This window comes from Suricata suricatta, chromosome 2 (genome assembly GCF_006229205.1).
Source record: "Suricata suricatta isolate VVHF042 chromosome 2, meerkat_22Aug2017_6uvM2_HiC, whole genome shotgun sequence".
Taxonomy (NCBI): Eukaryota; Metazoa; Chordata; class Mammalia; order Carnivora; family Herpestidae; genus Suricata; species Suricata suricatta.
Genome location: NC_043701.1, coordinates 69,160,754 through 69,176,657, shown reverse-complemented (window position 1 = coordinate 69,176,657; position 15,904 = coordinate 69,160,754). Strand labels below are relative to the sequence as shown.

Here is a 15,904-nt window from a genome sequence, read left to right as displayed (position 1 = left end):
AAAGAGGAGAGTGATATGGACCTGGGTGTTAGCAGTGGAGATGGGGTTTGGGATTAACCACCATTGACTTGGAAATGGAGATGTCATTGAAGATAATTGTTTCGGGGAGCCACAGTAAAGTTAAAATGAAAATGACTTCTTAAAAAAGAAGTCATTTGTCAAAGATTAATAATAATGTTGGAATCTGGGCATTTATTAGTATAGAATGAATTCAGGGTTATGATTTTTAATCATATTCTTTCCCATAAATTTAATCATGGTCAGTCCAAATTATCCCAAGCCGAATTTAAAGTTCATCCCATAAGATTTATTGTTCTATACATCTCCCATCCTTTAACTTTTTCTGCAGTGCCACGTTTTTGTTTTGTTTTATGAACAACTCTGAGAAGTTTTAGAGGGAGGAGGAATTCAGTCCCTTTTCAGTCAATATCACCGTTCTTTGGCAGATTTCAAAGGTCAGTTGGAAATAAAGTTGAAACCAGTGTTTAAGTGAGGTTTAGTACCAGCTGGATCTTTGTCCCTGTCTTGTTCATGTAAACAAGCAATGATAATTTGAGAAGGAGGCAAATGAGAACACTTGTATAAAGGCTTCTTATGTATAGTAAGATGTTTTTGTATACAGACATATCACTTACCAAAGGATCAAGTAATAAATAGGGAATTTTAGATTCTAAATGTTAAGCTGATGATATGCTTACCTAATAAATCTAAAAATTAATAGATGAAGAAATTATTTTTATGAATTTAGATAGTTTGCCTAAATTCTCAAAGTAGTACAGCTGGGATTGAATATAATTTTTCTTGAAGTGATCTTTCCATTACTTTAAAAGATACATTCTTTTTAACAATATATCTTACTTGATTAATGCAACATTGTGTTAAACTCTGTAGGGCAAGTTAATGAAGCCCCACTTTAGAGAAACCGTTAACCAATTCAACATATAGCTGTGAAATGTTAATGGCATGCTGTTGTATGATACTGCCAAGCTAATGGCTGGCATTATGTGCTATATGTGCATGCACACACACACACACACACACACACACACACACACAGAAAGATGTTGGCCCTATCCTTCTCCATAGAAGAGAAAATACAAACATGTATAGACTGATACATTAGAAAAGTTTTTCCTAAATGTTGAACATCTAAATGCTCTTCCAATTAGATATTGAATAACTCTATTAAAAAGCAAAAACTGAAATTATAAACTTTCTTCAAAATGCGATGCATAGGAGCACATGTACCGCAATGTTCATAGCAGCAATGTCAACAATAGCCAAATCATGGAAGGAGCCTAAATGTTCATCACCTGATGAATGAATAAAGAAGATGTGATATATATACACAATGGAGTACTACATGGCAATGAGACAGAATGAAATCTGGCCATTTGTAGGAAAGTGGATGGACCTCGAGAGTGACCTGCTAAGCAAAATACGTCAGGCAGAGAAGGAGAGACACCATATGTTTGCACTCACAGGTCTAACAGGAGAACAGGAGAAACCTAATGGAGGACCATGGGGAGAGAGAGGGAGAGAGAGGGACACAAATCATGAGAGACTATTGAATACTGAAAATGAACCGAGGGATGAAGGGGGAGGGGGAGGTGGGAAGGGAGTGATGGTCATGGTGGGGGCACTTGTGGGGAGAAGCACTGGATGTTACATGGAAATCAATTTGACAACAAAATACTATTTAAAAAAATGTGTTTCAAATACAACTTATTAAATTATATAACATACAGGTATAAGCAGTAAACGATGCAATTCATAGTTTTAAGTACTTATATCAATATCATTAATAATGAAGACAAGTAAATGAAGTTTCAAACTTAGAGCTGGTGAAAAAATAAACCAAAAGCAATACAAAGAAAATAACTAAGTTATATCAGTCAGACATTAATAAGGTCTAGAACTAATAACACTAGAACTAATGAATAAAGCAAAATGATGGTTCTTTGAAAAATATTAATATAGACAATCACCAGCTACTGAAAAATAGAAGAGGAAATATAAGCAAAAAAGAAAAAACAAAAATATAAAATAACAATTATCAAAGGGGAAATAAGTATTAAAACAGGAAAATTAGAAAACATAAGAGACTATTTTATGCAACCTCATGTAAGAAACTGCAAATAAAAACAAAATGGATAATTTACTAGGAAAATTCAAATAATTTGAATTGACCCTGGTCAGTTCGATTAGTTCAACTATTAGACCTATTCTTAGAGAAGAATATAGAAATGGATTAATGAACGATTCTATCACCTACTGTGCCTAGGTGCATTCACAGACCAATTCATCTCAGTGCCTCCTAACTTCCTGGGTAGCTTAAAAATACAGTAAATAAACAGACACTTCTCCAAAGAGGACATCCAGATGGCCTACAGGCACATGAAAACAATGCTCAACATCACTCATCATCAGGGAAACACAAATCAAAACCACACTGAGATACCACCTCACACTAGTCAGAGTGGCTAAAATGAACAAATCAAGAGACTATAGATGCTGGTGAGGGTGTGGAGGGACGGGCACCCTCCTACACTGTTGGTGGGAATGTAAACTGGTACAGCCGCTCTGGAAAGCAGTGTGGAGGTTCCTCAAAGAACTATCCATAGAACTCCCTTATGACTCATCAATAGCACTGCTAGGGATTTACCCAAGGGATACAGAAATGCTGATGCATCAGAGCACATGTACTCCAATGTTCATAGCAGCAATGTCAACAATAGCCAAATTATGGAAAGAGCCTAAATGTCCATCGCCTGATGAATGGATCAAGATGTGGTATATATATACAATGGAGTATTACATGGCAATGAGAAAGAAGGAAATCTGGCCATTTGTAGGAAAGTGGATGGACCTCGAGGGTGTCATGCTAAGTGAAATAAGTCAGACAGAGAAGGAGAGATACCATATGTTTGCACTCATAGGTCTAACAGGAGAACAGGAGAAACCTAATGGAGGACCAGGGGGAGGGGAACAGGGAAAAAGAGTTGGGGAGAGAGAGGGACGCAAAACTTGAGAGACTATTGAATACTGAAAATGAACCAAGGGTTGAAGGGGAAGGGGGAGGGGGGAAAAGAGGTGGTGATAATGGAGGAGGGCACTTGTGGGGGTGTTGTATGGAAACTAATTTGACAATAAACTACTTTAAAAAATACAGTAAAACACAGTAAATTATATGTAAAACTTTGATCAGAAATGTTGAAATTATAATATTAATACCTAAACATGATGAAGGTAGCAAAGAAAAAAACAATAACCTTTGTTAATAATCTCATTTGTGAATATAAAAATTTTAAAGGAAATTTGAATGAACAGCTCAGTAAAGCAACTTAAAAAATAATGCATAATAATTGAGTGGAGTTTAGTCTAAGAACAAAAAGGATTCAGTTTTAGGAATCCATTAACAGAATTTTTCTTAGATCTAAGAAAAACAATCATATAATAAATGTCAACAAGTTTTGAAACTCCTGTTACAAAATTTACTCCTTTCTCATAAAAATACTCAAATGAGATTTTCTGGAATATATATGCACTATACACACATATCTGTATATCCATATCTATATATAGAGAGAAACAGAGGCAGAGACTTCCATAAAATATATATTCACATTATAATATACACACGTATAGACACATAAACATTCCCACATATACACACACACATAGGCACAAACATATATAAGTATATATTATACACATAATGGGGATGTATATACTCTCCAATTGGTGAGGAAACATTAGAGACATTCTTGTGAAGGTAAAAAAGAAAACAAGAATGTATACTACTTTCTTTACTATGTAACATTGTATGTATAAGTTAGCATACGTTAACATACTCCTCTTTAACACTGGATTGGAGATGTTATTCGATATAAGTAAAAAAGCTTATTGATCTTTATTTATGCAAATGATGTAAATAGTAGTATACTTATAAAATTAAATTCAATAATAAAAAAATCACTAAGGTAGCATTCATATATGAGTTTGAAGATTTAATTAAGGAGAAAAACTGTATAATAGCAACAAAACTGATGGAAACTTGGGAATAAATTTAGAAAGAAATGTGTAAAATCTATGTAATAAAATTTTAAAATCACTACTGAAAGCCACAAAAGTGTCTTTAAACATGTGGAAAAACATCCTTTGTTCTTGATATGAGAACTCAACATCATAAATAATGTACAAATTTAATGTAATATTAATAAATAGAGCAATAACTCTTTTTCTGATACCAAACAAACTGATTCTGCAGTTCTCTTGGAAGAGTCAACACATAAGTATACTATGTAAAATCTTGAAAAATAAGGGTATCAGAAGTAATTAACTTTATCACATATTAAAACATTTTATAAAGAGCTGGTAATTAAGACTATAGTCCTAGTACAATGAATAAGTTGACAATTGGAACAAAACATAGAGGTGAGAAATAGACACCTTAAAGAGACTTAAGATATTAAAAAATGTGTCACTATACATCACTGGGTAAAAAAAAGAATTTTTAAAATATAGTAATGGATCGATAAGGTAACCATTTGAAAAAACAATAAAATTAAATCCATGCCTTATACCATTACCTCAAAATAAACTCCAAATGTATAAGAGATCTGAATGTGAAAAAGGAAACCATATAGACACTAGAAGAAAACTTGGAAGAATCTCTTCTTAATCTAGATATAGTGATATGATTTTTAATTAACACTCAAAATCTAGAGGCAATAAAAGAAAAATATGATAAGCTACATTGAAAACCCACCATGGCAAAGCATACACACACACACACACACACACACACACACACACACACACTAAACTGAAAAGACAAAAGACAAATTTGGAAATAAATGTTGAAATGCATATTACAGATAAAGAGAAAATATTTTTAATATTTAAAAATTCTGAAACCAAAATGTAAAGGGCCATAAAAGTTAAGTAATGAACAAAACACATAAAGCAATATACATATATATGTATTTTGATATATATATGTATCAAAATACATAAAGCAATATTTATATATATGAATATTGCAAAATACATAAAGATATATATAAATCCCCTTCAAATAAGAAAATTATGCTTAAATTCACATAGAAAAATATAAACATTGAAATTTCTTACAATATGTATGAGACTTGTATTTCTCACATATAATTTGCAAAATTCAAAGGCTTGACAACATTATCTTTTTGCTAAGTTGGTTACCCCTTTCCTTTTAGAGAAAGGAACTCTCACACATTGCTTTTAGTAGTGCAAAATGGTAAAACCATGGAACATAATTTTACAATAATTAAGATTACATGAGCATTCACATTTTGGTTCAACAATGTACTATTTGAAAATATAACTCCAACAATATGCAAAAACATATGCATGAGTTCTTTATTGCAGCATTTTCTGTAACAGCAAAACAACTCTAATGTAGTTTGCAAAATCACACAATGGAGTATAAAGTTGCAAAAAGAATAATAAAATTTTCTGTGAGCTGATAGGAAGTGATTTTCAGATATACTGATTAAAAAAAGCAAAGAACTAAAGTACAGAATTGGTACTCTATTGGTAATAAATAAAGAGATGTACTACTAGCAATAAAAATATATAATACATATATAGAATATGTAGAGAAAGAATTTGAATATTTATATTACAAATATATAGTTTTGCCAAAAAAGTGAAGAAATTATAGAGGAAACATAATGAGAAACTACTAAAGTTGGGTTACTTGGTAATGGTAAGTAGTGGGTAGAAATACAATGATGCAAAGGGAAAATGAGAACTGCTTGAGGTATATTTTCATATAGTTTTGACCATTAGCCAATATTAATGCTTTAAATATTCAAAAAGTAACCTCAAGAGGAACAAAAACAGAAATATGCCTCTCTATATATCAAATAGATACCAATACTATAGAGAAGAAAGAAAGACTAAATAACATTTGGACATGATTTTCTGACTTTATATGGCCTCACTGGGATATATTTAGGGCTAAATAACTATGAATAGATTTTGAACTTTAAAGTGTAAATTTTTGTTAGTATTGGGACATAGCAGTTTTGAAATTATTTTGTGTATGTTGTTGAACTGTGAAAAGAGGCAAACATAATTTTACCTGGAATGAAGCTTCTCACATAATGGAATGGATGGAAAAAAGAATTCTGTGTTATTAGAAGTTAGAGAAAAAACACACACTCATGAACACACACACACACACACACACACACACACACACACACACACTAGCACTAGCTCTAGCGAATAAAAGGAACTAGCAATGATGGCACCAAATAGAAATAAACACATTTGGCACCTATTTCTTGTTGTTTACTTACTTCCCATCCCTAAAATAAACAAGAGCTCCTTGGAGAAACTGATGGGAGCAGGAGGCTGGGGCAAGGAGGCATGAGGTGAGGCTGGAATATCCTTCACCAGCAAGTTACAAAGTTACAAAAAATACTCAAGACTTCCTATCAGAAACCTATAACCATTATCTAATCATGAGGAAAACATGATACAAATCCAGTTAATGGACAGTTTACAAAATACTTGGCCTATTTTCTTTAAAAGTGACAGTCCTCAAATAAGAAAGTCTGGAAACTCTGTCACATTTAGAAGATCCTTAGCAAACATGACAAATCAATGTAATGTGGTATCATGTTGAATCCTAGAATACGAAAGGGGATATTAAGTTTAAAACTAAAACATATTTAAACAAAATATGGTCTCCAGTTAATAATGCATCAGCATAGCTTAAAAGTTAAGACAAATCTATCATACTGAGTAAGATGTCAAAAGTAGGAAAAACTGTGTGGTATATGAGAACTCTCAGTACCAATGTACTACTCTCCTGTAACTCAAATCTATTCTAAAATAAAAAGTTTAGGGGCACCTGGGTGGTTCAGTCGGTTAAGAATCCAACTTTGGCTCAGGTCATGATCTCACAATCTGTGGGTTCGAGCCCCGTGTCGGGCTCTGTGCTGACAGCTCAGAGCCTGAAGCCTACTCAGATTCTGTGTCTCCTTCACTCTCTGCCCCTCCCCTGCTCGCTCTCTGCTCTGTTTCTCAAAATAAAATAAAGACATTAAAAAACATTAATAAAATAAAATAAAATAAAAAGTTTATATATATATATACACATATATATGTATATATTATAGTCTGCATTCAAGTAAAAGGGTGGTGGTCAGGAGCATCTCATCCTCTGATAGAGAAAGCATATGTGCAAAAAATCCAAAATGGATAAAAAAATAGCACTAGTATACTGTGTTGCACAATTGCTTTCTTCAGTAAGAGTCTATCTAAAGAATTTACTACCTAACAGTCACAGATTTAATCTTTCCTAACATGGGGATGGGGTGCGTGGAAAAGCACTGTCAGAGGAAATGAATTCACTGGTATATTCTGCATATGTGCAAGTATTGGATTTTGCAAGTTTATGCTTTCTTAGGGAAATTTTATTGTGTACTGGAATGACTACGATATTATCTGTATCAAATCCTATCCTCTCTGGGTTTTTATATTTAAGCCCAAATTCCTTATAGCGCTACTGCAAAATGTGATCCATGGATACGAAAACATGACTATTGAATATATTTATCATATTTCTTTTTCACTATGTTAACTGATTCCTGAACAGATTACTAGTTATTTATTTAAAATTGTTATTAGAATTTGTAGCTATTTATTATGATTACAAGGCATATTTAAATATGACAATAGACTATGGTTTATCAAATTTAAAACAAATAGTCTTAATGTTGATGTATATTTGTAGATAACATTTTATAGTCTAAAAATCTATAGTGTTCATTCCTATAAAAATCAGGAAGGTTTAATAGATAGTCAAATTGAAAATATGTGTTATTATTTTAAAATAAGGAATGGTGTTTCTTTTCAAATGTAGAACTATAATTCACATGTTTGGAATACTTTGACTACTTTTTTGTGATATTTTAAAATTAGGAATATTGACATTTCTATCAATGTTTAATAAAACACAAATTATTCAACTGAATAAAAAAGTTAAAAGTAAAACCATATAGGACACACTAAAAGACATAGAAACTAATTTAAAATGGCTTGCATCAACCAACTTGGAAACAATTTTGAATGTCAAAATCAGCAACAGGAATAGATCATCATATTGAGTAAAAAGAGGACACATGAGTCTATCTGTATATTACCACTTCTACTACAGGCATTTTATTACCATTAGTGGTAGTAGTTGATTGATCACATAGAAACAGTGGGGGAGAAGAAAACATTCTCATTTACCAAAAAATGATAATACATAAAGAAATGCAGTAGTAAAACAACTGTATCAAAACCAGCATAGTAATAACTGATTCATGCAAAAGTAATCAAAGTAGGCCAAGTCATTTATGGAAATTTGTTTGGCAATAAGATGCTGATTCAACCTAAAAGGAACCCAAATTTTTCTTTATATCGCTTAAGCAAATTATCAGACTCACTACCAATAATGGAACATGATAAAATATGTCATATGTCATCATTTCTCATGATGAGAAAATGTTCTGCAAAGGACAAAATATCATCTATGCCATAATCCTGCCTTAATCTTGATTTAAATCATGAGAAAATAATGAGACAAATGGAATTAAAGAACATTTGCAAAACAGCTGGCTTGAGTGACTCAGAATGTTCATCTTATGAAGATGAAAACCAAAACACAACAAATATGACAAATATATGACTGTTCATTATATCACTCTTGTGACTTTCCTGTGAAGCAAAATTTTTCAGAAGAAAATATTGAGAAACATATATGCCATTCTAAAAATTCTCATTTATTTGGTGTCCCTGTAGGCCACTCATTTAATTTTTTCTTTGATTATTTTTTTTGCAATCTTATGGATAAGCCCTAATTTTAAGGAAGAAAAATTTGGTTGAAAACAAAGATATTTAAATCTGAAATATTTGAGTATCTTTGATTTATACTGATTTCAGAGTGCATTGTTTTAACTTTTATGTAGACTTTCATGTGCCATCATGCTTGTAAAAAGTTTTTGTTCTATACTTCCTTGTATTCATTAGGCCTCTTTCCATATATTTTATGCTTAGATTGTTATCGTGGGAATGGCAAAAACTATATGGGCAGTTTATCCAAAACACGATCTGGACTAACATGTTCAATGTGGGAGAAGAACATGGAAGACTTACACAGGTGTGTCAATTTCTTTCTTTCAATATATCCTATCATATGTTGTGATAACAGCAGGTAGTATATTCAGATATGCACGGTGCTATTTCTTTCTATTCTTTTATATATTATATTAAGTTAATAAAAACATTAGATTTGTCATTCTGTGCAACTCAATTTACCACATTCCCTCCAAACCTTTAAGTAGGTAACTCAATCTAGCACATTTTTTATTGAATATTTACTATGTGTTCTGTTCTGTGATCAGTGCCCATGGGAAATGTTAACAAAGTGGTTATAAGTTTTGGCTCCATTTTTAAGGATGATATGGTTATATTGGAAAGCAACTGTATAACTTGAAAAGACAGTACATAATTAAGTGGCAAATCTAGTGTTTCAAATAGTACATTTCTTATTGTGTTCTCACATTTAATTATTAATTTTAACATCAGTTCATGAAAAATCAGTACGTAACCATTTTCATTTATATATATACCTTAAATAGCCACATAACTACTAAAAACTTATAGAGAAAGGTTTCTTTGTGTAGCTTTATTTTGACACATTAAATTTTTCTACAACTAAAGGAATGTATATGTAACTGAAAAAAAACCCAAGACACATTTCAGAGAATTAGAGATTTTCACAAAGTTGTCATCTCTCAACTCTAGCTATAGTTCTAGTGTGTTTGGAGTTACTAAAGGAGTCTGAGACATACTTGAGACATAAAACTGATTTTTAACAAATGTCTCAGAATATATGCACTAAGAATAAAAAAAAAAAAGGGCGCACCTGAGTGGCTCAGTCAGTTAAACGTCCCACTTCAGCTCAGGTCAGGATCTCACTGCTCGTGGCTTCAAGCTCTGCTTCGGGCTCTGTGCTGGCAGCTCAGAACCTGGAGCCTGCTTTGTACTCTGTATCTCCGTCTCTCTCTGTCTCTCTCCCATTCCCACTTTCTTTTCAAAAAAATGAAAAAAAAATTTTAAATTGTAATAAAAGAATAAAAGAAAAAAGGTTACTGTCATTTGACCTTATTTGGCCACTGCAATCCCACATGGAAGATATTTCTATAGGTGTGAATAAGGATGTAAGAGCTCAGAGAGGTGAGTTATTTTGCCTTCAGTCCTACTTTGATTTTAACTTTATTCTCTTCGAAAGTTTACTCACTAGTGGATGATATGGTTTCAATTATTTTACTTCACAAATAGTGATAGTTTTAAAGCAGTGCTTTCTAACATAAATATGCATTTCACACAGGTAATCTGCACTAACAGCCATATTTAAGGAAGTAAAAATAAATAGGCAAAACTATTTTAAATAATACAATATTTAATCCAATGTATCTAAAGACTTTTCCCTTCATATGTATTCAATATAAAAGTTGTTAATGAGATTTTTTACTTTTTTCATATTAAAGCTTCAAGATCTAGTATATATTTACAATTAAAACATCTCTCAAATTAGACTAGCCACATACCAATTCTTCGGTAGGCACATGTGGCTAGTAGCTACTGTACTGGACACCATAGCTTTGGGATTTCAAAGATAAGCAGAATTCTCTCCTCATGGAGCTCACACTCTGGAAGGCTTTCTAGAGAAGGAGACATTAATTGGGACATATATGTTAACCAGGAGTTGGTCAAAGGAAGTGTAGGAGAAGAGTACCTCAGGCAGAAAGGATAGCTTGTCCCAAAGCCCAAAGATTGAAGTGCTGAAAATCAGAAATAATTTTGGTAAGGTTGGTCAATGTCCACAGACCAAGAATCCTCCGGTAAGACCATATAGAGTCTTATAAGGTATTAAAAACTTTGGATTTGGGGGTACCTGGGTGGCTCAGTCAGTTAAATTTCTGACTCTTGATTTCAGCACAGGTCATCATCTCACAGTTTGTGGGATCAAGCCTCATATTGGGCTCTGTGCTGATAGTGTGGGGCCTGATTGAGATTCTCTTTCTCCCCTTCCCTCTCTGCCCCTCCCCCACTCATGTTTTCTCTCTCTCTCTGTCTCTTTCTCTCTTTCCTCTTTCAATCTCTCTCTCAAATAAATAAGCTTAAAAAATCTTTGGATTTTATCATATTAAAGAGATTCATCATAGAATTTTAAGTCAGAATTAGTATGATTAAGATTAAACGCTAATTTCAACACTGCCATTTTTGAAGGCATTTTTAGAAATATGGTGGGGTGGACTTGTGAAAAACAACTGTACCATTTTGCCTTCAGAGATTTCACATTGGAAACTTGACGTTTTTATGGTGGAAGAATGTACACGCAGAAATCAGCAAAGAAAACAAATGAAGATTTCATACACATCTCGGAGTGCCCTTTTAACCATTTCCAGCATACCACTGGAAAGATGTGACATATTTATTTAGGGAATTCATGGTTAATTCATCTTAATTCACCAAGTTTGGGGTGGACCTTCAGAAATAGTTAAAAGTCATTTGAAAACAATTTGCAGGAAACGAATGATAAGTTGCATGTTACCATTTTGATTTAAGAATACCCTACAAGTATATGTAAATCACACATGATAGAATCTGGTAATAGTTAAGTACTATATGTATTTGCTGTTGTCATTGGTCCAGAAAATGAACCTGAGTTTGGAAAGATAGTCCAACTTTCCCTGTCCAAGCTCTTTTCATTTTTTTGAATGACCCATTAATTACAATCAAGCATGGTAGTAACTGATAACCCAAAACAAATTTATTTACTTGTATAGTTTTCATGACTTGGTCAGGATGGCCAATTGGTATTTGGTATTTAATTTCTTCAAAATAAATATAAATATTGATGTTATATGAGTGGGCATGGTCCTATAAAATAATGTAGAGGATTATTGACTTTCTTACGTAATAAACTTAGTAAGAGGTAAAATGAGAAAGTGTTACTCAGTTATCTGTCCAAAAATCATATATTGTAACTATATGATTGGTGAAATTTTAGAGTTTATTTCATTAGCACATTACTATTAATTTTCAGTGTATATTTTTGTCCTTTGTTATAATGATGTTGCTAATGATGCTTCTTATGTTTTTGAAACATGAAAAATACTTTTACAATAGCTTGCATTTTCTAAGTATTTTATAATCTTGATCTTCTTTGTCATCTGCTCTTTTTCTGGCAGTGTTTCTCCACTTCCATGCATAGAGGTATTGTTATCTTACCACTGTAATTATTAAATAGAAGCAAATCCCAAAATTTTTGTATCATTTTATCTATCTAATCACATAGCCATAGTCCATATTCCTGAGTTAGAGAACAAGCTTCTGAACTGTAAGAACAACAAAATAAGTCTAAAACAAAAAAATTAAAATTCATGCCAAATAGAAGTTTGTATTGTTTCTGTAATGGAAGTTACATGCTAGGATTTTATCTTGGTGACAGTTTGTTTCTGTTGGACAAACTGAGCATCTTGTGATCTTCAGAGTTTGTTGTTCATGCAGGCATATCTTCTGGGAACCAGATGCTAGTAAGCTGAATAAGAATTATTGCCGGAATCCTGACGATGATGCCCATGGCCCCTGGTGTTACACAGGAAATCCTCTCATTCCATGGGATTATTGTCCTATTTCTCGTTGTAAGTACTTATAGTGAAATTATTCAGGTGAAATATTTTAAAATACACTGAATCTCCTCTAAACTGATACCTTAATCAGAGGTGGAAACATTGGAGAGCTGGAATCAATCCTAAAATGGGGATGCATTCCAGACGGACAGACAGACACAGACACACACACACACACACACACACACACACACACACACACACACACTTCATGTCTCTTGTAGACAAAGAAACAGTCTGCTGACCTTTCAAATATTTTCATTCTCAGAAGTTTCTCACTTGAAATCCAGATGCAATAAAATGGTCATGGTTCTAACATGACTTTACCAAAAAGACCCCCCTCCCAATACTAACTGCTCAGGCTGTGAGTGTTGCAGCCCTCTAACAAAGCCCCCTCCCAGTAACAGACCCCTGGACAGACCTGAGATTACATTGCTTTCACTTTATTCTCATGCTTTAGCCAAAGATTAAAAAGCCTAGAGTATTCTTACCACATTTCTGAGTCAAAGATGACTTTATTAAAAGCATATCAGTGTTTAAAGTAAAAGATATATGTAAAAGGCATATGTCTGATATACCTCATATAAAAGGGCTTGTATATATAAATAAGAAAAAGATGACAAAGATTAGGAGAAAAATGAAGAAAATGAATCTTCAGAATGAGTATAATTAAACAAATAAACAAGAGTAGATTAAAACTTAATAGAAACCAAAAAATGAAATTATAAGAGCATAAGATCATTTTCACCAATCAGAATGGCAAGTAATAATAAGAATAAGAATAAGAAAGTAATTATTAATGCTCATGTTAGTGCAACCTTTCAATACTGTGATACTTGGTGAATTGGAAAAATTGTCTGGAAGTCAGCTTGGAGAAATGTCTCAGAATTTTTCACCTTGGCACTAGTGACATTTTGTACTGCATGAAACTTTGATGTAGGAAGCTTTCCTGTGCAATATAGAATGTTTGGTAGTGTGCCTGGCCTCTAGCCTCTACCCACTAGATGTCAATAAAAAAATACTGAGAATCAAAAATTATCTCTAAATATCGCCAAAGTCCCCTAGGGGACAAAATCACCCTAATTGAGAATGACTGAATAATACATATTGAAATGGAAGTATAACCTCCATATGTTATTGCATGAAAAAGCCATATAATAAAGCTGTGTCAGCAGCAAAAGGCCATTTTACTGGACTACATATCTCATAGATCTATGTTTATAGCAAATATCTTTAAACATTATGTTAAACTATCTCCTGTCTAAAATAGGACACCCTTGTCTTTTAAGAATGTTTTTCTTGGTGGGTGGGGGGATGTGTGAAATAGGTGAAGGGGATTAAACAGTACAATTATGATGAGAACTGAGCAGTGTATACAATTGTTCAATCACTACATTGTACACCTGAAACTAATATAACACTGTATGTTAACTATACTGGAATTAAAATATAAAAAATTAAGTACAATAAAAAAATGTTTCTCTTGTGAGATAAGCCAGTAGCAAGTACCCTGAAAATAGGAATAAAAGTACCAATTAAAAATGATTAAAATGAAGAAATGATGTTTGCTTTAAAACATGAAATACAGGGGCATCTGGGTGGCTTAGTGGGTTAAGCATCAGACCCTTGATTTCAGCTCAGCTCAAGGTCTCAAGGTTTGTGAGCTTGAGCCCTACATGGGCTCCACACTGACAGTGAGAAGCTTACTTGGGATTCTCTCTCCCTTTCTCTCTGCCCCTCCTCTGCTTGTGCTCACTCTCTCTCTCTCTCTAAATAATAAAAGATGAAATATAATAACATAATTTATGGCAAATTAAAGAAATAATTTCTTACTTTAAGTGGAAACACTAGTCACGTTTCTTTTTTTAATGTTTATTTTTTTATTTTAATTTTTTTATTCTTTTTATTAATAGTTTATTACCAAGTTGGTTTCCATATAACACCCAGTGCTCTTCCCCACAAGTGTCCTTCTCTATGACCATCATCCCCCTACCCCTTCCCCCCTCTCTCTTTAGCCCTCAATTTGTTCTCAGGATTCAAAGATCTCATGATTTGCTTCACTTTCTCTCCCCAACTCTTTTCTCTCCCTTCCCTTTTCCCATGGTCCCCTGTTAGGTTTCTCCTTTTAGACCTATGAGTGACAACATATGGTATCTGTCCTCTGCCTGACTTATTTTGCTTAGCATGACTTCCTCTAGGTCCATCCATTTTGCTACAAAGGCCAGATTTCATTCTTTCTCATTGCCATGTAGTACTCCATTGTGTATATATACCACATCTTCTTGATCCACTCATCAGGTGATGGACATTTAGGCTCTTTTCATGAAGTAGCCAAATGTTTATTTATGTTTGAGAGAGACAGAGAGAGAGAGAAAGAGAGAGACAGGCAGATAGAGATAGAGATAGAGAGAGAGAGACAGAGTGTGAGTCAGGGAGGAGCAGAGAGAGAGGGAGACACAGAATCTAAAGCAGGCTCCAGGCTCTGAGCTGTCAGCACAGAGCCCGACGCAGGGCTTGAACACATGAACCGTGAGATCATGACCTGAGCCTAAGTAGGATGCTTAACTGGCTGAGCCACCTAGGCACCCCAACACTAGTCATGTTTCTGAAACATTATTATAAAAAAGGCAAACTTCTTAAATATGATATTTATCTAGTATGGTTATAATTGACTATGAACTCCCAACTTATTTTAATAAACAAATTCCCTATAATATTAAATAAACACCTCATATGCAGAAATAAATCATATCATTATTACATTTAATTTATTGTATTATATGTTTATTTCATTAGTTATATTCATACCCTTTCAAATTAATTAGTGTGTTTCCAATTTTCAATATTTCCCATATTAGGGTTTGCATAGGTCCTGAAAGTGTTCTTCTACAGAAGATGTCTTTTTAGGGGCACCTGGGTGGCTCAGTCAGTTAAGCATCTGGCTTCGGCTCAGGTCATGATCTGTGCTGCCAGCTCAGAGCAGGAGCCTGTCTTTGGATTCTGTGTCTTCCTCTCTCTCTCTGACCCTTCCCTGCTCATGCTGTCTCTCTCTCTCTCAAAAATAAAATAAAACATTAAAAAAAAAGATGCCATTCTAGTATAACACTAAAAAGCAAAGAAACCTACCTCTTTGGCACATAAATGGTTTTTTTTTAGACTTTTTTTTT

At 33.3% G+C, this 15,904-nt stretch overlaps 1 protein-coding gene across 2 annotated transcripts in view; it reads left to right on the top strand.

Annotated features, from left to right (window-relative positions):
- HGF (hepatocyte growth factor) overlaps window positions 1-15,904 on the top strand; it is a 74,267-nt gene that overhangs the window by 40,469 nt on the left and 17,894 nt on the right. For both annotated transcript variants that reach the window (XM_029956890.1, XM_029956899.1), the window contains exons 10-11: window positions 9,094-9,196; window positions 12,616-12,749. In XM_029956890.1, coding sequence (XP_029812750.1) covers window positions 9,094-9,196; window positions 12,616-12,749 — 237 coding nt within the window. The remainder of the gene's footprint in view (window positions 1-9,093; window positions 9,197-12,615; window positions 12,750-15,904) is intronic.